This window comes from Sinocyclocheilus rhinocerous, unplaced genomic scaffold, assembly GCF_001515625.1.
Source record: "Sinocyclocheilus rhinocerous isolate Xijiao unplaced genomic scaffold, SAMN03320098_v1.1 scaffold3777, whole genome shotgun sequence".
In the NCBI taxonomy this organism is placed as follows: domain Eukaryota; kingdom Metazoa; phylum Chordata; class Actinopteri; order Cypriniformes; family Cyprinidae; genus Sinocyclocheilus; species Sinocyclocheilus rhinocerous.
In genome coordinates, this window is record NW_015661951.1 from 161,397 (window position 1) to 182,353 (window position 20,957).

General features: G+C 38.8%; 2 protein-coding genes across 6 annotated transcripts in view; both read right to left on the reverse strand.

Annotated features, from left to right (window-relative positions):
* Positions 1 to 6,210, reverse strand: part of isoc1 (isochorismatase domain containing 1) — a 39,714-nt gene extending 33,504 nt beyond the window's left edge. For 2 of the 5 annotated variants that reach the window (XR_001638313.1, XM_016536687.1), the window contains exon 1: positions 2,580 to 2,969. Coding sequence is in view for 4 of the 5 variants with exons in the window: in XM_016536687.1 (XP_016392173.1) it covers positions 2,580 to 2,843 (264 nt within the window). In the remaining variant the exon portion in view is untranslated. Of the gene's footprint in view, positions 1 to 2,579; positions 2,978 to 5,819 lie in introns of those variants that run through there. The other 3 variants (XM_016536688.1, XM_016536689.1, XM_016536690.1) reach the window with 3 other exon arrangements.
* A 1,576-nt stretch (positions 6,211 to 7,786) lies between these two features.
* Positions 7,787 to 20,957, reverse strand: part of slc27a6 (solute carrier family 27 member 6) — a 29,897-nt gene continuing 16,726 nt past the window's right edge. Inside the window, exons 6-10 of the mRNA XM_016536686.1 lie at positions 15,201 to 15,291; positions 10,639 to 10,837; positions 10,446 to 10,543; positions 9,020 to 9,150; positions 7,787 to 8,427 (exon numbers count right to left, since the gene is read on the reverse strand). Of these exons, the coding sequence (XP_016392172.1) occupies positions 8,251 to 8,427; positions 9,020 to 9,150; positions 10,446 to 10,543; positions 10,639 to 10,837; positions 15,201 to 15,291 (696 nt within the window). The 3' untranslated portion in view covers positions 7,787 to 8,250. The remainder of the gene's footprint in view (positions 8,428 to 9,019; positions 9,151 to 10,445; positions 10,544 to 10,638; positions 10,838 to 15,200; positions 15,292 to 20,957) is intronic.

Genomic DNA, 20,957 nt, shown 5'->3' on the forward strand with positions numbered 1-20,957 from the left:
AAGGGTCAGGAGCCCAACTAAAGCAAACACTGACCACTATAATGGTGACATACAAATTGTGATTTTCGTCTTTGGTGATTCTGTTTGTTAACGTCAGGTGTCTTCAATAATGGTCAATCATCACTTCATTAATCACCTAATTATCTCATTAACTTTAACTCTGCTTCAGTATTACTTTTAACACTGCTTTAGTGTTTATATGAGTCCACACTCAGAGTGTTAAATTAACACTGGGGATTTTGCTGTGTATCAGAGGTGCTGAAGGCACAAAAACAACAAATAAGAAGTCTTAAATCATAACACACAGAATGCACAAATGGCTGAGCAGCTTTGGTTTCTTGTGAATTTGTGTGATAATATTAATTTATTTTTAGTTTTCAGTTTTTGGAACATTGTCCATTAGGCAACATAATGAAATTAAAGTGTCATTGAAATAGGGAAATTAAGCTACTTCCTTCTTTTTCTAAATGTGGCATCTAAAGTAAATGCTGGTGTTAGTTTCATTCACTATTCACTTTTAAGCAGCTGTTATATATGAATGCATAGAAATAAGTATAAAATAAGTACTGTATGTAGTTTGATACCATCAAACTAAGTCTAATCTTGATGATGATGATGATGATGATGATGTTTAAGGTACATCAGGGCTAAAGGTCCCCAATGGGGTAAAATGCCATTTTGATTGTATCTTCTCCCATAACAGTAAATAAATAACAACAAAAACAACTACATAACTTTAATTGGACTTTGCAGTTATGAAGTGCAATGACAGAGTTTACACATTTGTGAGTTGATATTCTGATTTAATCATTTGTAAAATGATGCCAAGCACACTTTTTTTCATCTCTGTCTCAAAACATGTGATGGTTTCAAAAAAGTTTCAGTTTTGTTTTGAATGTGATTAAATCAACAGTTTTTTAGGTTACTACGTTGTTTGGGTCGAGGTCAAAAAGTTTCAGAATGCCTATAAATAAGCAATAAACTGGGTAACACTTTATTTCGATAGTCCACTTTAGACATTCTATTAACAGTAAGTAACTTTGCAACTACACACTGTAAAAAATGACCTTGAATTTAATGGTAAAAGACTGTAAAAATGCTACAGTAAAAACCTGTTAAATGGTTAACGGTAAATTCCCCTACTATATGGTGAAAAACTGTATTGGACATTACATGTATTGGACATTAATTTTACGGTAGTATACCGTTTTTGTAAGTGAAAAAGACTGTATAATTTACAGTGAATAACCGTAAATTGACATTCCCAGAATTCCCTGCGTTACATTTCCAATTTGATGGGTTTTTTTTGTTAAAATAATGTTTCTTCTTAGTTTTTTCTTATCAGTTTTGTATATTAGGGTTGTGTGTTACACCTAATGTTGTTAAATTAATGTTTATTGCATTATTTCAGTTTCATGTGTGTTACCATGATGGTGTTTGGTGTTTGTGTGAATGACACTGTGCACCTTCTATATATATGTTAATATTTAAAAGCTGCTTGTGATGGGCTTTGGTTCATCATGTGACTTTCTCATCACCACCTGCATTTGGTGGTTATCAGTGTATTACAAAGGTACAAAACAGATTTCAGTACTTCAATAGGTTGGTATATTAACATTATATCAGTTAATGAAATTACGGTATTTAACTGTAAATTTAAGTTAAAACCGTAAATCCTAAAACGTTGCTACCGTATTTTTTACGGTAAAATTCCGGCAACCACAGCTGCCGGTTTTTTACCGTAAATTTTACGGATTTTTTTTTAGTGTAATCATAGCAGTTTTCATCCATAGTCTGTCCGTTTAAAACGTCTGCGTTTAGCTTCAAATGGCGTCTTTGACGACAGTGTTATATAAAAATGATTTGCTTTCCCATTCTGACATCCAAAGGCACAACGATACATTGTTTCTCTTAATCCATGGATGTGACTCGTTCCCAGTGTTTTTCTGCCAGCACAATGCAGCTGCTAGTGATGTAACGGTGACGTCTACTCCAAACTGATTTGAGGTTAGACAATCTGTGAAGATGCTCCTTATGTGTGTGCTGCAACCAGATTTGATAATCATAACTCCTGAGGCGGCGCAAGCAGGACTGGGTGAATATACTGTATGCGTTAGAAAATGCACATATTTCTCATTACTGTAATGCAAACAACAACAAAGCCATACATTTGTGCAGTTTAATCAAATAATCTAAGAAAATCTTTGTATCTTTTCATTAACGTGATTCACCACTGACTACAATAATTAAATCCTCAGGAATAAACCGTATGCATATAATATCTACAACAAGCTGTGAATGAAAGTGAAACATCTTCAGTGCGATGTGTTTTGAGAATGTAAACTTGGTCTCAGTGTTTATTAGTGAAACAACGCGCTTATAAACACGAACTTCAACAAAGGTCACTCGCAATCTGCGAGAGAAGAGCAGCCCGGACTCATGTTCATGCACTGAGACATTATATGATGATTTCCTCATCTTACTTATAATAAACACATGATGCCAAGCTCTTCCGAAGCGAGACACACACATTCCCACAGAAGAGCACACAGACGGGTGGTGTGTGGACATGAGCTTACAGGCATCTGCAGAGGCACGAGTCTCAGCCGACATCTCTCCGACACCGTGAAGCCCTTCGGCACATCAGCGTACTGACCCCAGTCCTCCGAGAAACACTGAAGCACCAGCTTACGGTCAACGTCCATCTGATGCCCGTACATGGACAGAAACTTCTGCATGAGCACTTCAGATCCAGAGCCCAGGGGCACAGACGAGGGCCGCGACAGCTCAGAGAAGGAGAATAAGACCGGGACGAGGTTATTGTTGCTGTGTGCGTCCGCCATGATGCTCCGCAACTCTCCGATATGACATCATGTCCGACTCCTAACGACTCGTTCACGAGAATCGGTTCATGAGGAGGAGCTGAACACGCAGCGCCAGGAGCCTCTGGGGAGAAGGAAGGGGATGCAGCATCGAATAATTATTTAACTAGGAATATTTGTGTATATACGTGTGTAAGAATAGGAAAAGCAAAAACAAGGAAGAAATGTATTATAAATAATAAACCATGACTGCATAACAGCAAAAGTAGGTGGCGATATGCACACAGGATATATATATAACACGCCAAAAAAACAGAAGAGAAGAAGAAGAATCGGTTCATGAATGGGCTTGTTTGAGATGCGCCTCGCCTTGCCTGAAATGAAGGCGAGAGCAGGCGGCTGCAGTGAGGGGAGGAGTGAAATAAGCGCAGGCAAGACGGACACTTTTCTCACTTTTCTACATCTCGCGGTGATCACCGGTGATCGGTTCTGCAGCAGAATTTGCTCATCTCAAACAAGCCAAACAAGCCGAAGCGATCTGAATCGAGCTGACTGTGGACCGTTTTCGTTTGGCCTAATTGAATACAAACAAAAATAGACATGTTATATACTAAGACAATATCTAGTAAAGGCTATTTTTCTCAGTTCAACATCAGTTCGTGTGTCTCTGGGGGTCTGTAGTGGCACTGTTTGTGCAAACATGTAATGTGGCAGCAGCACGTTACAAATCCAAACCAAATGCATTTACTTTCAGTAATGGCTGAAACCAATCGAATCTTCTTTAATGAGCCATCGAAGTGAATCGATCAAAAGAGCCGATTCGTTAAAATGACTCGGACTGTTGAAAGTCGAAGTTTGCTGAGCGGGAAAAGCCTGGAGCGCAAACAACGAATCCTTTGGCTATCCTTTTTGGCACCCGTGCTGAAGTGAAACCATTAGTTCGAGATTAATGATTGGGATGATTGTTAATGATTGTGAGGCTATAAATGAAAATGAAATGGAATCGAAAATGATTAAATGTATGTATACATTATTATCAATGTTATTATTATGAAGTGCTAGCAAACACCGTCATTGTTACAGATTGCCTCAGTGTTTGAAATAAGCTTCACACTGTTGAGGAGGTAGCATGTGTTCTCAGTCTTACTGTTCTCCTTCTAGCAATGTGAGCAAAACCACGATGCATGCTTGAAATCTTTGTTCTGTGCTTAAATGAGCTCTCGAGCTTACATCTGTAACATGCTTTTCATCATACAAACAACTGATTGTGAAAACGTGAACGCATGTGAGCAAAATTGACATTTATTATTACATAATTAGATACATAATAAAAAACGAATCATTTTTCACTTCCGTAAGTGAAGAAAAGGTGAAGTTTTAAATTCACAGTGAATCTCAAATGTTTCAAGTGCAAAAATTAAAAAATAAATAATCAACCAAAGCTCAAAATAAGCAAGTCTTCACTTTCTGTGATGTTCAGAACTAAAGCAAACAATGCAGTTTGAGTCAGAGTCAGACTACAGTGTGTTTGAAATATTCAAGGTGCATGTGTGTGTGTGTGTGTGCATTACACAGTCATAACATTACACTTCAACATACACACAAGATGGATGGTTTTATGACATATTGATTCAAATAATTCAAATACATAGAAGCAGACAGGTGTGATGTCAGAAGAGTGAATCAGCAGGAAGACGTTGCATGATTACGATGATGGGTTTTTTTTGTTAAAATAATGTTTCTTCTTAGTTTTTTCTTATCAGTTTTGTATATTAGGGTTGTGTGTTACACCTAATGTTGTTAAATTAATGTTTATTGCATTATTTCAGTTTCATGTGTGTTACCATGATGGTGTTTGGTGTTTGTGTGAATGACACTGTGCACCTTCTATATATATGTTAATATTTAAAAGCTGCTTGTGATGGGCTTTGGTTCATCATGTGACTTTCTCATCACCACCTGCATTTGGTGGTTATCAGTGTATTACAAAGGTACAAAACAGATTTCAGTACTTCAATAGGTTGGTATATTAACATTATATCAGTTAATGAAATTACGGTATTTAACTGTAAATTTAAGTTAAAACCGTAAATCCTAAAACGTTGCTACCGTATTTTTTACGGTAAAATTCCGGCAACCACAGCTGCCGGTTTTTTACCGTAAATTTTACGGATTTTTTTTTAGTGTAATCATAGCAGTTTTCATCCATAGTCTGTCCGTTTAAAACGTCTGCGTTTAGCTTCAAATGGCGTCTTTGACGACAGTGTTATATAAAAATGATTTGCTTTCCCATTCTGACATCCAAAGGCACAACGATACATTGTTTCTCTTAATCCATGGATGTGACTCGTTCCCAGTGTTTTTCTGCCAGCACAATGCAGCTGCTAGTGATGTAACGGTGACGTCTACTCCAAACTGATTTGAGGTTAGACAATCTGTGAAGATGCTCCTTATGTGTGTGCTGCAACCAGATTTGATAATCATAACTCCTGAGGCGGCGCAAGCAGGACTGGGTGAATATACTGTATGCGTTAGAAAATGCACATATTTCTCATTACTGTAATGCAAACAACAACAAAGCCATACATTTGTGCAGTTTAATCAAATAATCTAAGAAAATCTTTGTATCTTTTCATTAACGTGATTCACCACTGACTACAATAATTAAATCCTCAGGAATAAACCGTATGCATATAATATCTACAACAAGCTGTGAATGAAAGTGAAACATCTTCAGTGCGATGTGTTTTGAGAATGTAAACTTGGTCTCAGTGTTTATTAGTGAAACAACGCGCTTATAAACACGAACTTCAACAAAGGTCACTCGCAATCTGCGAGAGAAGAGCAGCCCGGACTCATGTTCATGCACTGAGACATTATATGATGATTTCCTCATCTTACTTATAATAAACACATGATGCCAAGCTCTTCCGAAGCGAGACACACACATTCCCACAGAAGAGCACACAGACGGGTGGTGTGTGGACATGAGCTTACAGGCATCTGCAGAGGCACGAGTCTCAGCCGACATCTCTCCGACACCGTGAAGCCCTTCGGCACATCAGCGTACTGACCCCAGTCCTCCGAGAAACACTGAAGCACCAGCTTACGGTCAACGTCCATCTGATGCCCGTACATGGACAGAAACTTCTGCATGAGCACTTCAGATCCAGAGCCCAGGGGCACAGACGAGGGCCGCGACAGCTCAGAGAAGGAGAATAAGACCGGGACGAGGTTATTGTTGCTGTGTGCGTCCGCCATGATGCTCCGCCACTCTCCGATATGACATCATGTCCGACTCCTAACGACTCGTTCACGAGAATCGGTTCATGAGGAGGAGCTGAACACGCAGCGCCAGGAGCCTCTGGGGAGAAGGAAGGGGATGCAGCATCGAATAATTATTTAACTAGGAATATTTGTGTATATACGTGTGTAAGAATAGGAAAAGCAAAAACAAGGAAGAAATGTATTATAAATAATAAACCATGACTGCATAACAGCAAAAGTAGGTGGCGATATGCACACAGGATATATATATAACACGCCAAAAAAACAGAAGAGAAGAAGAAGAATCGGTTCATGAATGGGCTTGTTTGAGATGCGCCTCGCCTTGCCTGAAATGAAGGCGAGAGTAGGCGGCTGCAGTGAGGGGAGGAGTGAAATAAGCGCAGGCAAGACGGACACTTTTCTAACCGGCATGCATCTCGCGGTGATCACCGGTGATCGGTTCTGCAGCAGAATTTGCTCATCTCAAACAAGCCCGATGTCTCGAAGCGATCTGAATCGAGCTGACTGTGGACCGTTTTCGTTTGGCCTAATTGAATACAAATAAAAATAGACATGTTATATACTAAGACAATATCTAGTAAAGGCTATTTTTCTCAGTTCAACATCAGTTCGTGTGTCTCTGGGGGTCTGTAGTGGCACTGTTTGTGCAAACATGTAATGTGGCAGCAGCACGTTACAAATCCAAACCAAATGCATTTACTTTCAGTAATGGCTGAAACCAATCGAATCTTCTTTAATGAGCCATCGAAGTGAATCGATCAAAAGAGCCGATTCGTTAAAATGACTCGGACTGTTGAAAGTCGAAGTTTGCTGAGCGGGAAAAGCCTGGAGCGCAAACAACGAATCCTTTGGCTATCCTTTTTGGCACCCGTGCTGAAGTGAAACCATTAGTTCGAGATTAATGATTGGGATGATTGTTAATGATTGTGAGGCTATAAATGAAAATGAAATGGAATCGAAAATGATTAAATGTATGTATACATTATTATCAATGTTATTATTATGAAGTGCTAGCAAACACCGTCATTGTTACAGATTGCCTCAGTGTTTGAAATAAGCTTCACACTGTTGAGGAGGTAGCATGTGTTCTCAGTCTTACTGTTCTCCTTCTAGCAATGTGAGCAAAACCACGATGCATGCTTGAAATCTTTGTTCTGTGCTTAAATGAGCTCTCGAGCTTACATCTGTAACATGCTTTTCATCATACAAACAACTGATTGTGAAAACGTGAACGCATGTGAGCAAAATTGACATTTATTATTACATAATTAGATACATAATAAAAAACGAATCATTTTTCACTTCCGTAAGTGAAGAAAAGGTGAAGTTTTAAATTCACAGTGAATCTCAAATGTTTCAAGTGCAAAAATTAAAAAATAAATAATCAACCAAAGCTCAAAATAAGCAAGTCTTCACTTTCTGTGATGTTCAGAACTAAAGCAAACAATGCAGTTTGAGTCAGAGTCAGACTACAGTGTGTTTGAAATATTCAAGGTGCATGTGTGTGTGTGTGTGCATTACACAGTCATAACATTACACTTCAACATACACACAAGATGGATGGTTTTATGACATATTGATTCAAATAATTCAAATACATAGAAGCAGACAGGTGTGATGTCAGAAGAGTGAATCAGCAGGAAGACGTTACATGATTACGAGTCTGGATTTGTAGACTGTCCGTGTGTGCAACAGCTGAAATCTCACGGGATTGAGTTGTGTTACAGTAAGTTAAAGCAGTGATGTGCACGTATGACGCACACTAAAGCCATGACTGAAAGTAGACTTTAAAACAGAACAGCAGGTGCCTGTGTTGAACTTCAATCTTTGCAGACACCGAATCTAAAAGTGTTTCCTTCATAGCGCACACACATTCACTTCAGCACTGAAATCACTCTCCTGTATTTCCCAGATCTCAGCACACATGACTGCGTGTCTGACAGCAGGCTATATCACTCATCTCCGCTCGGAGCAGATCACCATTACCCTCTTTCATATGCACTAACTCTGTATTCACTAAAGGACACGGTCTGCAGCTCTGAAAGACGTACGTGATCAATAATTGACGGCGGACTCTGATCAAATATACAGCGTCTGACAGCTAAATCACTTCTCTACGGTCTGGAGGTGTTTGAAAGGGCTAGACTTTCCTCTGACCGCTCACTATGCTGTCATACACCGAGCTGGTGAGGGGGACGTAGCTCTTCTCGCTGCAGTCCAGGAAGAAGAGCGGCTGGCTGATGCTGCAGGGGTCGAAGCCGCTCTCCACCAGAGCAAACTTCTGCTGCTTGAAGGTGCTGGTCATCTCCAGAGACTCCTGCAGACACAGAGCACATGCTGGAGCGCGTGTACATGCTCCACACAGGTTCTGCGCACAAGCACAGCTGAACGGACGAAGCCGTGTTACGTGGCTTACAGTGGAATGGGAAAGAAAGTGGATGATTTAACAGCAGTACCCCAGTCTGCATGTTGCCATTTACAGTACAGTTTATCTTTAGACAAAAATCTTAAAGTCAACATTTCCACCGTTATTGCCCAAAAATAAAAGATTTACAGGCGTTAATGCATAATACTCCCCTGTAACAGGGCTTGCTGTCAGACTATATGGAGTAGCTATATAAATGTTTTGATCGAAATGAACAAGATTTAAACAATGAGAGTGCATTATAAATACATCTTCCGAACACTCGCAAGCCACACCTGGCTCTTTGACAAAATGATCGATAAAAAATCAAATCACTAGAGTTCAGCTTGCTGCAGAAAAAGCAACCGATTACAACTCCTTTGTTGTACAGACTACTGAAGTTAACAAAAAGTTATATATTTCATTCACTCATGCACACACACTCACACACACACACACACACACTCACACACACTCACAACTGTGGTCAGTATTTGTTTTGCACCTGCAGTCTAATGAAGAGAGGTCGAGCGTATGATGGCAGTTCTCTGAGGACGTGACTGAACAGTTTCTTCCCATCAAATGTGCACTCGGGCCTCACAATCACTGCAGCCATTCCGGCTCGGCCCTCATTTCCTGTGCACAGAAACACACATGCATTTTAACTTCCTGTTTTCTATCTCATCAGCCAATCACAAATTAATTGAAATTATTAACATTTATTTGAAATACAAAACTAAACAAAAACATCAAAAGGCCCTTTGATAACAAATTTAGTTTATTTAGTAAATATGTAAATATACATCTACACTTTGATTAGAATTCAACTAATTGGACAAGATTTGGAAAGGTTTATTAGCCAATCGCACAAAGACTCCATGGGCTCTATCATACACCCGGCGCAATGCAGAGCCAGGCGCGACGCAAGTGTTCTTTGCTAGTTTCAGCCCGACGCAGTTATCATTTTCAGGTCCTGCGCCACGTTGTTTAAACAGCAAATGCATTTGCACCCATTTGTGCGCTCATGTGCGTGCTGGTCTGAAAGCCAGGTGTGTTCAGGCGCGTTGCTATTTTGAGGCAACTGCAAACGACTGCACCATTGACCAACTGAAACCTGGTCTAAAGTCAATGGCGCAGTATTTTTTTTGTTATTTAAAGAGCGTGTTAGTAATATGTGCCTATAGGTGGGTGAACAATGCACGTACACTCTGCTTATTACACACACAGCAGCACACAAACATGCCAAATATTAAAAATGAAAGGATTACAATGTAGAAGATTATTATTGTGCCCCGTAGATGGTCTGCTCGCGCGCTTTAACCTCATGCACGAGCAGATCCCTCACTAGACAAGCGTTCAGTCTTTGCTCTTGCAAATTCCTCCGTGTAATTAGCGAATCAGCCATGGCGCGAGCGCAACTGGCAAAAGCCAGGAATGGGAGATGAGACTCTGATTGGTTTATTGCACGTTACGCCCAAAACACACCCATGACTCATTAAGAGAATATGAACAACCCTTTTGCACCATGTGTCCGGTGCGCCGACCGTTTTTCCCGTCGTTAAACTAGCAAAAGTGGATTCGGACACTACGTGCACCTGCGCTTCAGACCATGCGCTTAGATCGTTAAAATAGGGCCCCAAATGTTATTCAGAAAAGAAAGACAGTCAAATACCAAACAGTGTTCACTGAATTTAACACAATGATCTTCAACATGTGCCTTACATAAATCACTTGGGACATTAAAAATCCAATCACATTTGTACAAATATTATAGAAGCAATCTAACAGATGTTAAATGTAAGAATTTCACAATGTGAAATAATCTCTCAGCAACCGGGTGATAAAGTAAAATAGCACCTTTGGATGAAAGAAACGTTTAGCTAAAATAAGGCATCTCTCAGTGTGTCGGTGCTGGTGTGTTTAAGCAGTACCTGGCACCTGGACTCCATACACACTGGCTTCCTGAATGAAATCCACCAGTCCCAGGATCTCGGTCACCTCAGTGGTCGCCACATTTTCACCCTTCCATCTACAACAACGGCAGCAGTGTACAGAATTATAGTTCACTTTTATTACTGAGCTTATGCTCATATGCATACATGCTGGATCTCTGTCCCTCTCCACCTGAAGGTGTCTCCCACTCGGTCTCTGAAGCAGATGAAGTCGTCCTCGTCCTCAGCCATCAGGTCTCCGGTGTTGAAGTAAGCGTCTCCTGTGACAAACACGTCTCTCAGGATCTTCCTCTCCGTCAGCTGTTTGCTGCCGGCGTAACCGAAGAACGGGCTCTGACTGCAGATCTTAGACAGCAGCAGCCCCGTCTCTCCTGATCATCAACACAAGAGCCCCACATGAGCAGACAGCATGGCCATTTGCCTTCACAAGAAGTGAGTGTTTACAGAAACATGTGATCATGTGCGGTCAGCCGCTTTAACATTGCTAAAAAATCCTGACAGGCTGATCAGTCATGAAAACTCGGCAAAAACAACAAAGTCTACACTGTTAGGCAGTTGTTCCCAAACACGTCCAGAAGACGTACAGTAGGTAGTCAGCCGAAATGGTTAAATAAAACCCAGTCACATGAGAAACTCGTGCGCGACAGTACCACCAGGTGGCGTCTGACACCATTTAAAGCTGGAATTGTGACATTTTCACTTGTAAATAAAGATCAAAATAATGAAATAAATCAGTGGTAATATTACAATAATAGGCTAGTAAAGTATTATAACATTTAATCTTGATTTATTAATCAAATAAATGTTTAATGTTCCAGCTATTTGACCACTGTCACGATGAAATATTACAGTGACACCAGTGCTTGAAGTATGCTTACTTTTTACTGTACAATACCAACTAGTATCTTAGATTAGCTCTTTGAATATTCATTACATTTAAAGAGATATCCATTATAAAATATAAAACGATAGAAAAGGTTGATTATTGTTAATAGGAAGATTATGAGTGATATGGTTCTAACACATATTTTGGTAGCATTGTCACATTTATATCACAGATGAAAGGATTGAAACTTACATTTAATAATTCACTGATGCATTTCAGCAGGTCACGCACACTTGCTCGCTATCGGTGGTTTTTTGACACATCTATTCCGGTAAACATGCCGAAAAATATAATGTCCTTGAATTAAGAAATTGTTGATCACTTTTTATTAAATCATTTATTTGTATTAATTAAAACGTGAGAGCACTGTATTTATTAGTTCCCATGTTTACTACTACAGCTACTACTAATAATAAGCCTAATTAGTACTTGTTAATTCGTTTGAGCAGGAAGCCGAGGTCACACCTCTACTCTCTTCTAAAGACATCCTGGGGTTTTAATGAGCAGAGAGCCAGGACCTGGGTTTAACGTCTCATCTGAAGGACGTGCTTGTAGACAGTATAGTGTCCCCGTCACTACACTGGGGCGCTAGGACCCACACAGAGCACAGGGAGAGCGCCCCCTGCTGGCATCACTAACACCTCTTCCAGCAGCTGCCTACAATTAGAATTCTACATGAGAAGTTAAATGTATTAATTACTGAAGGGTTTCATAAAGAGTCATATTAGGGTAGAGTGGGGGAAAACAGCCCCCTTAAGGACTGTCATTTTTTTCTTCTGTGAAACAAAAGTTAAGTGTGTCCAGAGGTTTCATGTTATTAATACATTAGTGCCGGGGCGTTTCCCCCCCTCTACTCTACCTGCGTGATCTGGTGTAAAATGAATACAAAAGCCAGGTCATGTATGTGTCACGTACATAGATTCAGCGTGCGGTGGTTGGGGGAATACGTCAAAAATGTAAAAAATAAAACATTAATCACCAAAATACAACTAAAGAATTTAGTAATTTAATGAGATATGTATTAAAAATGTAAAATGACTCGTTTCATATTCAGCATTATATATAATATATTATGCAGTGTTGCTTGGTTGTACGCAGCAACACTGTAGTTTTGGTAAAACAAATGTAAAAATATATCGCAGCAATAAGAATGCTGTATTTCTCATTTTACATCACATCGTACTGGGAATACATGCAAACCTGTAATAAAACTGTACCGAGACTTAGACCAATATTCTTTTAAAAAATATTAAAAAACAATACTACTTAGTTATTTTTATTTTAGTTTTAGTCATTTTAGTTTTAATAGTTAACCTCTAGCAGCCTACTAAATCTGCTTATTAACTGAGATAGTGGTGCAATAATTATTAAAAGAAATATATTGATTTAACCGATACATTATTTACATGAGGAACGCAGCATTCTCATATTAATACAGAGATATATTTATTTCAATAGGCCTAATCATTATAGGAAAAAATGTTGAGAGGCCTTTTAAATGTAACATATTCAGAAAATACTTTTTTATTTTTTAATATATATTTAAATGTTGAAATGGGATATTTTTGTTGATATGGTTATCACTGTCAATCATCTCAGTTTCCGTGAGTGATCATTTAGCATGTTCGCTCTTGCAGATAAATGCGGCTGCATGAGAAGCTTTTACTCAAAAATGGATTGTATGAAAGCGAGGCTCCTTTTAAAATCCCTGAAGTTGTCAGTAATTGAAGTATAATTAATCAAGCTAACTGCACTATGATTCCCTTATTTACAGCGCGTTTAAACATGAGGACATTTAATTAATCCGTCTCTTCTTTTCAGTTTCATTGATTTAGCTAAATCTTAGCCAGGTTTTATTTATTCGTTTCTTGTTTTAGTTAAATAATGGGAACGAAATAATACAGTGCTCACGTTTTACTAAAATAAAGGAAGGAATTCATAAAAATACGCAACGATTTTTTAATTAGTGGACCGATATCTTTTTCCCACGTCATGTAGTTCTCTGTCAAAATAAAGGACAGGTAACGAATAACCAAGTATGTGTGTGACATACAGAAATGCATGCCGTTTTATTAAAGGAATTTTAAAATATAACTTTTTTTTTTTAATTGTGTGACAAATATTTATTGTATATTTGATATTTAGCATATAAATCCATGTAGCCTGTCGACCACTTTTATTGCTCCGATGCAAAGTAAACCACCTTTTCTTTATTTCAATATAACATTTGATTCATATTATATAATTAATACTGCACTGCAGTTACATGTGTAGAAACCTATAATACGGTGTAGTACTGCAGTATAGAGTAAAATATAAGCACAGGCACACAGGCTTGACCTTTACCCTGCTTGAGTTCCTTCTGAATAACAAAGCACAGGACTTCATAATAGCACACGCACGTCTGCAGGTCTGTTAAAGATCGCTTCATCTGCGGTGTACAAACATCTGATAGACGTTTTACATGCATTCTAAATCATAAACATCTTAAAGACATCTTCTACACGTCTATTTGACATCTGATAGGAATCGTCCTATAGACGTATAGCAGATGAGCAAACACTAAAACATACGTCTTGCAGACGCCTCCGTGATGGACGTGTGCTGTCAGGGTAGGCTATGAACTAGGTATGAATTATTTTAACTACAGAGTTTTTCTTTGGTTTTCCGCTGACTGCAGCCGTCAAATGTAACCTATTGGCAAGGCAAAGCCGACTGCTCTTTGTGAAAATGTGCTTTGATGCGTTTGCTTGATAACTTTTGGTTAAAGTGCCGCTCAGCGGTCAAAAGCTGCAAATGCATTTTGCAGAAGCAGCGGTAAAAAGCTCATTCTGGTTGAGTACCATCTGTAATAAAAGTCTATATCATGGAACCTTTCCTCTGCACTAATGGTTGTTTGAGGTGTTAAAGGTGAGGGTTTTATGGCAGAGTGAAGCATGCTCCAGGGGACTGCTCAGGGTAAACCTGGTCCAGAGCACGCAGAACTGGGCTGAAGGTTCAGCTCCCAGCCAGGGCCTGGACTCCAACCCAATGGGACATCTCTAGAAACACCTGAAAATCACTGACAGTCCCCATCCAACCTGACAGCAGGGAAGAATCACAGTAAATCCCAATCCTTGAATTTCACATCACAGCCCAAATGAGTGTAATCCTGAAGGCTGTCATCACTGCCAAAGGTGCTTCAACTAATGGTGCTTCTCCACTGCATGGTACGGCTCAGAACGGCTCACTTTTGGGGGTTTTCACTGTGTACCGTACCTAGTGCCTGGTACTTCTTTTAGCACCACCTCGGCTGAGGATTCGAGCGAGCCGTACCGATACTAAAATGTGACGTGTAAACAGTGCAGAGAGAATCTTCACTACCAGCGTCATTGGATTTGTTGACACGCGACACCAAACCTGCTAGAATTAAATTAAAAACAGTCAGCAACAGCCACTGCAGTATCATCTGTTTGAATGAGTTTTTTAAACGACCGTCGCACGCAACTTGAGAAGAGAAATGGCTGTTTTGTGGTCTGTAGACGAGGTGCAGATGTTCGTCTCGTTGTTCTGCAAGTATTCATGGGAGACATCCAGACATTTTAATAGGAATCAGCATGATCTGGAATTTGACGTAAGGGCAAAGGTTCAGCTGCTCGTGCGCGCTTGCCTCGCTGCTCTTCTGTTTAAGCTCTGCAGCATGGACCCCACTGCACAGCGCGGCAGGCTTGGGTGCGTACACTCACATGAAATCCTGCAGGAGCTAAGAGTCAGCTAAAGTCTAATGCTATCGTCACCGAGAGGGTAAAAAGCATAAACAGTATTTTTACTGTTAGCTGACTTTTTCAGAGGGTTTCAGATGTTCTCACCTTTCTGAACGTGCTGGCAGAATCCACTGTGGTCCCTCACAGGCTCCTCTCTGACCAGGTCATACTTCACCAGATCATACTTAAAAATCAGCTGCAATAACAAACAAATCAGACAGCAGATACCAGCACAGTCCTGTGGAGAAATATCAGCTGGATAACAGCAGCATTCAAACAGATTAGACTGATACGAACAAATGAACTATATATGACCTCTAAAAACCAAATTCACGACTAAACTCACTAGTGCAGATCTCATGTGCTCAGAAACGGCAATTCATTTATTCATTGGTTATAATTAGTGGACAACTGATACAAGCTTTTGTAGTGATTCACGCCGATATTTATGATAACACACAATTAAACTTCAAAGATAGTAAATAATGATTCATATTTATTTTACATAATATTTACTACAGTAATTGGAAAATTAATACATTTGAAAGAAATATCTGAACTTAAAACAAAAACTTTTGTAAAAAACAGATTTAAACTTAAGATAGCAACGTCTTGATTCTGGTTTATAATTTTATAGGGATGCACCGAAATTTCGGTGAAAATTATCGGCTGAAATGGCATTTTTGTTTTTTGGCCAAAAGAGAAAAATGGAAATATAAGGCGCGCCGTTCTGCCCAGCAGAGTTCAGCGTGCAGGATTCACTCTTTCACATGCTCTGATAATAATAGAGTTGTAGGACTATACATTATTTGGATAATTTAAAACAGTTAAATCTGATTGTGTTGCATACAACTGAATAAAAATTGCTTTACTTTTAATAAAAGTGTGGTTATTTTATTGGCGTGTATTTTTTTAATTCAGTATCATTCAAATTATTGAGTTAAATTAAAAAGCCTTACAAAATTATTTTATATTATTTCATAAAATAACAAATAATTATTAAAAAGCATTTTCGGTTTCGGTTTTTGGCCAAGAATTTTAATTTCGGTGCATTCCTAGGTTTATAGTTTTTTTCCCCCCTCAGAAATAAAGTAATTGTTAAACATATAAATGCTGTATTATTCCAGACCATGGGCCATGCTTCCAGCATCCAGAGGGCAAATAAAAAATAGTTCAATCCAAAAGTATTGTTTAGTGTACAACATGTTGGAGATTAGCTGATAGGCTGTCGATTCATTAAATGATAAGCTGTTTCCTCTAAAAAGCTGTTTATTCAGCGTAGTGAAGCCTCTCCTCCATTGACATCCATTCAAATAAAGAAGGTCTCCTTCCTCTTTATTTGGCAGATTTAGTGTACTGGGGCATTAGGGGCCACACAGACCAGAGGATGAGCGCCCCCTGCTGGCCTCACAAACAGCTCTTCCCAGATCCTGACCAGCTCAACCCTGCTTAGCTTCAGTGGGCCACCAGTCCTGGCGATATGGCTGTGGCGTCACATCACGTGTGAATTAAGTTGCTAGTTGCATTGGTCTAATAATAATTATTCATTTATGACACACATTGTTATTTGCTTGTACCTGTAACTGTTGATTAGTCAGGTAGCATATTAACCAACTACCAATACACTACTTACAAACTACAATACTCTGTTCAAAAATGTGTAACTGTTTATTAATACAATGTTGTATTAAAAAAGAAAAATATCTGATCATCAAAAAGTGTTGTGTTTTTATTACTTTTACAAATAAAATCGCAGGTTTATATTACTTTTTTGAACAAATCTAAGTTAACATATTCCTAATCATATTTTCAGTGAGATGTCCAATCTTGTGCAATGACATCACAACGTCATTTAGCAACTTTTAGCAACAAATCAACCTGTTTTTAGTAACTTACAGACCTTTTAGCAACCCTAAAAAATTAGTTGGCAACACTGTTGTTGTATTTGTAAATGTTTTTGTATTTCCTGTTTGTATTGTATTTATTGCCAATTGAGTGTATTGTAATTGTTTCTTTTTTTCCTCACAAGAAAATACCTGTGTGACTGTTATTATATAAGAGAGAATTTCGGGCACCATGTGTCAAAAATGCGATTGATTACCACATCATAAAAATCCCATGCCCCCACAGCTCTATGCGATCATCTCTCCGTCTGTGCTAGGGGCGGGTAGTGGGTGTGGTTTACCATTACAGACCAACTTTATTCAGCGTTTGTCAGCGGTGAGAGAGGTTGTGTTATCACAGAACAGCGCAAGATGCTCAGCTCTTTTTCTTTTTCTGTTCTTTTCTGACTTTGTATCAGTAATGCGTCTGATGCATTTTTGTTTTAGATATTTCACAGTTTTTTTCTAATATTGTTTAACAATAAGTAAATACTCGTCTTGACTTGTTTTACCGTTTCTGGAAAACACAGTCATTATTACATTGTTTCTATTGCATGCATGTTAGAGGTTTTTCTTCAAATGCATGTGAAAAAACTTTAATAAAAACTTCCCTTAACCGTCCCGTTTACAAATCAATACATCGTTTCACATTCTAAAGTTTAAAGCACATAGTTTTTGAACAGTTTCAATGGGCACGCACAAAAACACATTGCCAAACAATAAGAGGGAGGGGTGGATAAACAGATGTACAAACAGGTGTCCAGTAGGGTGCGGAGGGTTGTGGGGGCGTGGGATTTTTATTAGGGATGCACCGATACCGATACTGGTATCGGTATCGGGCCCGATACTGGCCTCCTGTACTCGTACTCGTACTCGTTAAAATGCCCCGATACCAAACGCCGATACCACACAGCATGTGATAAGCGCCATATTTAAACAAAGAAACACTGACAACAGACAGCAGAAAGGAGTTATGGATGTCTACTACGAAGTATATGTATGCAATAAATATAATGTTAAACATTCAGTATTAACGCCTGTATAGCTGATGTGCGCGAGCTGTTATGATGGGGGGATCAATCAAATTTTTGACACATGGTGTTTCTCTCTTATATAATTTTAATTGTATGCTAATAATAGCAATTTGTTATTGTATTAATAGTATCATTAAAGTTGTGGTAATGTGCTATGCAAAGGAAACAAAATGCTGACAAATGACGATGCCGTTTTTGCCATTTCGTGTGAATATAGGTCTATCACCTAGCAATTCAGTTTTGAGATGTAGTTTTTTAGTCTGTTTTAAAAACATTTTCAATGAAGGGTAATACTCGTTTCTGAAATTCTCAAATGTGCATGGTGTAGCAATTGTTGGTTATAGGCTATATGCAGTGATGCTGATGTGAAGTGATGCTAGACATAAAAATACTACTACTACTAATTATTATTAGGGATGTCCCGATCAGGTTTTTTGTGCCCCCGATTCCGAGTCATTGAATATTGAGTATCTGCCGATACTGAGTCCCGATCCGATACTTGTATATTCCTATAGGAATGTATGTTTGCATGTGACCCTTCTTGTTTGGTACAAATAACCCTCATGTTCCCATTGTTCTTTGTCGTGTATTGATGTTGTAATCTGCTGTCGGTGAGTTAAGTCTGTTCATGCCTCGTCAAGTCTGTTCAAGTCAAGTCTAGTCAAGTCTTCGTGCATTGTTTGGATGTTTGGATCCCTTGTAAAAAAAATCTACGCTCGCCTTCAGTGGACTGAATCATTACAGAATGTATCTGTATATGTATATATATTACAAGATACACACTCTCTCTCTCTCTCTCTCTCTATATATATATATATATATTATGCACACACTGTATACAGATATTGGCAGATGTACTGTAAACATGTTACAATGGTTGACACTGTAAACATACTTTGTGGTCACAATTATGAATATTGGACTACTTGATATAAACGTCTTGTATTCAACCCTCTACGCACACCTTGGCAATATAATCGCCATTGGCTAGTAAAATTTTTTGTTTACTCGCCAGACTGATATACTATTTTACACACACACACACACGTTTACTTAGCTATCTAAATTACATAGACTTCTATTGTTTTTATATACAGATAGTTATACACTTTTTAACCTAAACCCACCCCTACCCCTCACAGAAAACTTTCTGCATTTTTACAATTTTAAAAGTAAAAAAAACCTTTCATATGTATAATAAGCAGAGTAATTGCAACATAAAGTGGGGATAAGGTTAGAAAGCATGAAGCTTGCGGTGTCAGTCTGTCAATCGAGTCCGAATCAAGACTCAACCCATAGCAGCGTGTTATAACAACGAGCTGAGGAGAGAGTTACAAAATTGCTTGATCGGCCCCGATCCCGATCCTTGAGATCAGCTCAGGACATCCCTAATGGTTAATAATTAAAGGTGCGTTCCGATTGACAGGGTCCCTACGCAGTGTTCACTGCTCCCTACACTGTTTAAGTGGACTTCACTGACGATAATCGCTCATTGCAGAGTAATTGCAACATAAAGTGGAGATAAGGTTAGAAAGCATGAAGCTCGCGGTGTCAGTCTGTCAATCGAGTCCGAATCAAGACTCAACCCATAGCAGCGTGTTATAACAACGACGTCTCTGACGGCAGATAAAAGTTAACGATAAATGAATGAGTGATCATTACAAAAGTGCGCATCAAATACACTGAACACAGAAGCTCAATCGTGTGTGATGAGCTAGAACAGGCCTCAGTGTTTTTCCCGCATCTTACACACACATTTGACTGATTTGAGCGCCTTCCTTTCCTGTTAATGGCAGTTGGCAAACCCACTTAAAGGAGCATAGCACCTCCTGCTGCACGACACCGGCATGACAGCTGACGGAAAATAAGGATAGAGCTCAGGAGAGAGTTACAAAATTGCTTGATCGGCCCCGATCCCGATCCTTGAGATCAGCTCAGGACATCCCTAATAGTTAATAATTAAAGGTGCGTTCCGATTGACAGGGTCCCTATGCAGTGTTCACTGCTCCCTACTCTGTTGAAGTGGACTTCACTGACAATAATCGCTCATTTGGAACGCTCTGGAACGTCATCAAAGAAATGGGGTCACGCAGTTATAATATAACATAAATACATATTGTAATTTATTTTACTTTAAATACATATTAAATACATACACAATTATGAATCTAGTAAATATAGTCAACATTTATATGTTTAGACTGTTAACAGATTGTAGTGGTCTCAACAGGTAGTAATGACAGAGACTCAGCTGTTTCTCGCCGGTTTTACTTAGTTTCACTATTACCTATGACTTTTGGCTCAATAAACTCCTAATTACTGCTTATTAATTAAGGATGTATAATATGCATGCTAATAAGCAACCATTTAATAGTGAGGATTGGTCCCTATACTAAAGTGTTTCCTGTCTTTTTATATAGACAGGGTTCATACACATTTTTACCAATAAATTTCAATGAATTTTCCATAACTTTTGAGACAATATTTATGACCATTATTTTACAAGAATACATGTAAAATAAGAAGAATAATCTATGTTCAAATTTATCATAGCATATGTTAACTAAAATTAATGACTATTAATGCTACTTATTTACTTTCTATTTGTTTTAATAATAAGTACAAGCTACGACTGTGCAAGATGTTACTCCACGCAGAGAACATATCACATCACTGAATATTATAATTTAACGAATAACTTAAATTATTCGTTAAATTATAACGAGTCTGCGGAACAAAGGAAGGCTTAAGGCAAGATGTAGGACCCGTGTAAATATCGGATCAGCTTTCCAGCGCTGGAGAGAACTCAAGGAGCAGAAGGCCTGCGATCAGACGCCGAGGTTGCTTTGTTTCTTCTCGATAGGTGAGTAACACCGTGTCTGCACCACAACAGCTAAAGTCTGTCTAGTACACTGGACGCGACAAAGCGACCGTTGAAAATCATT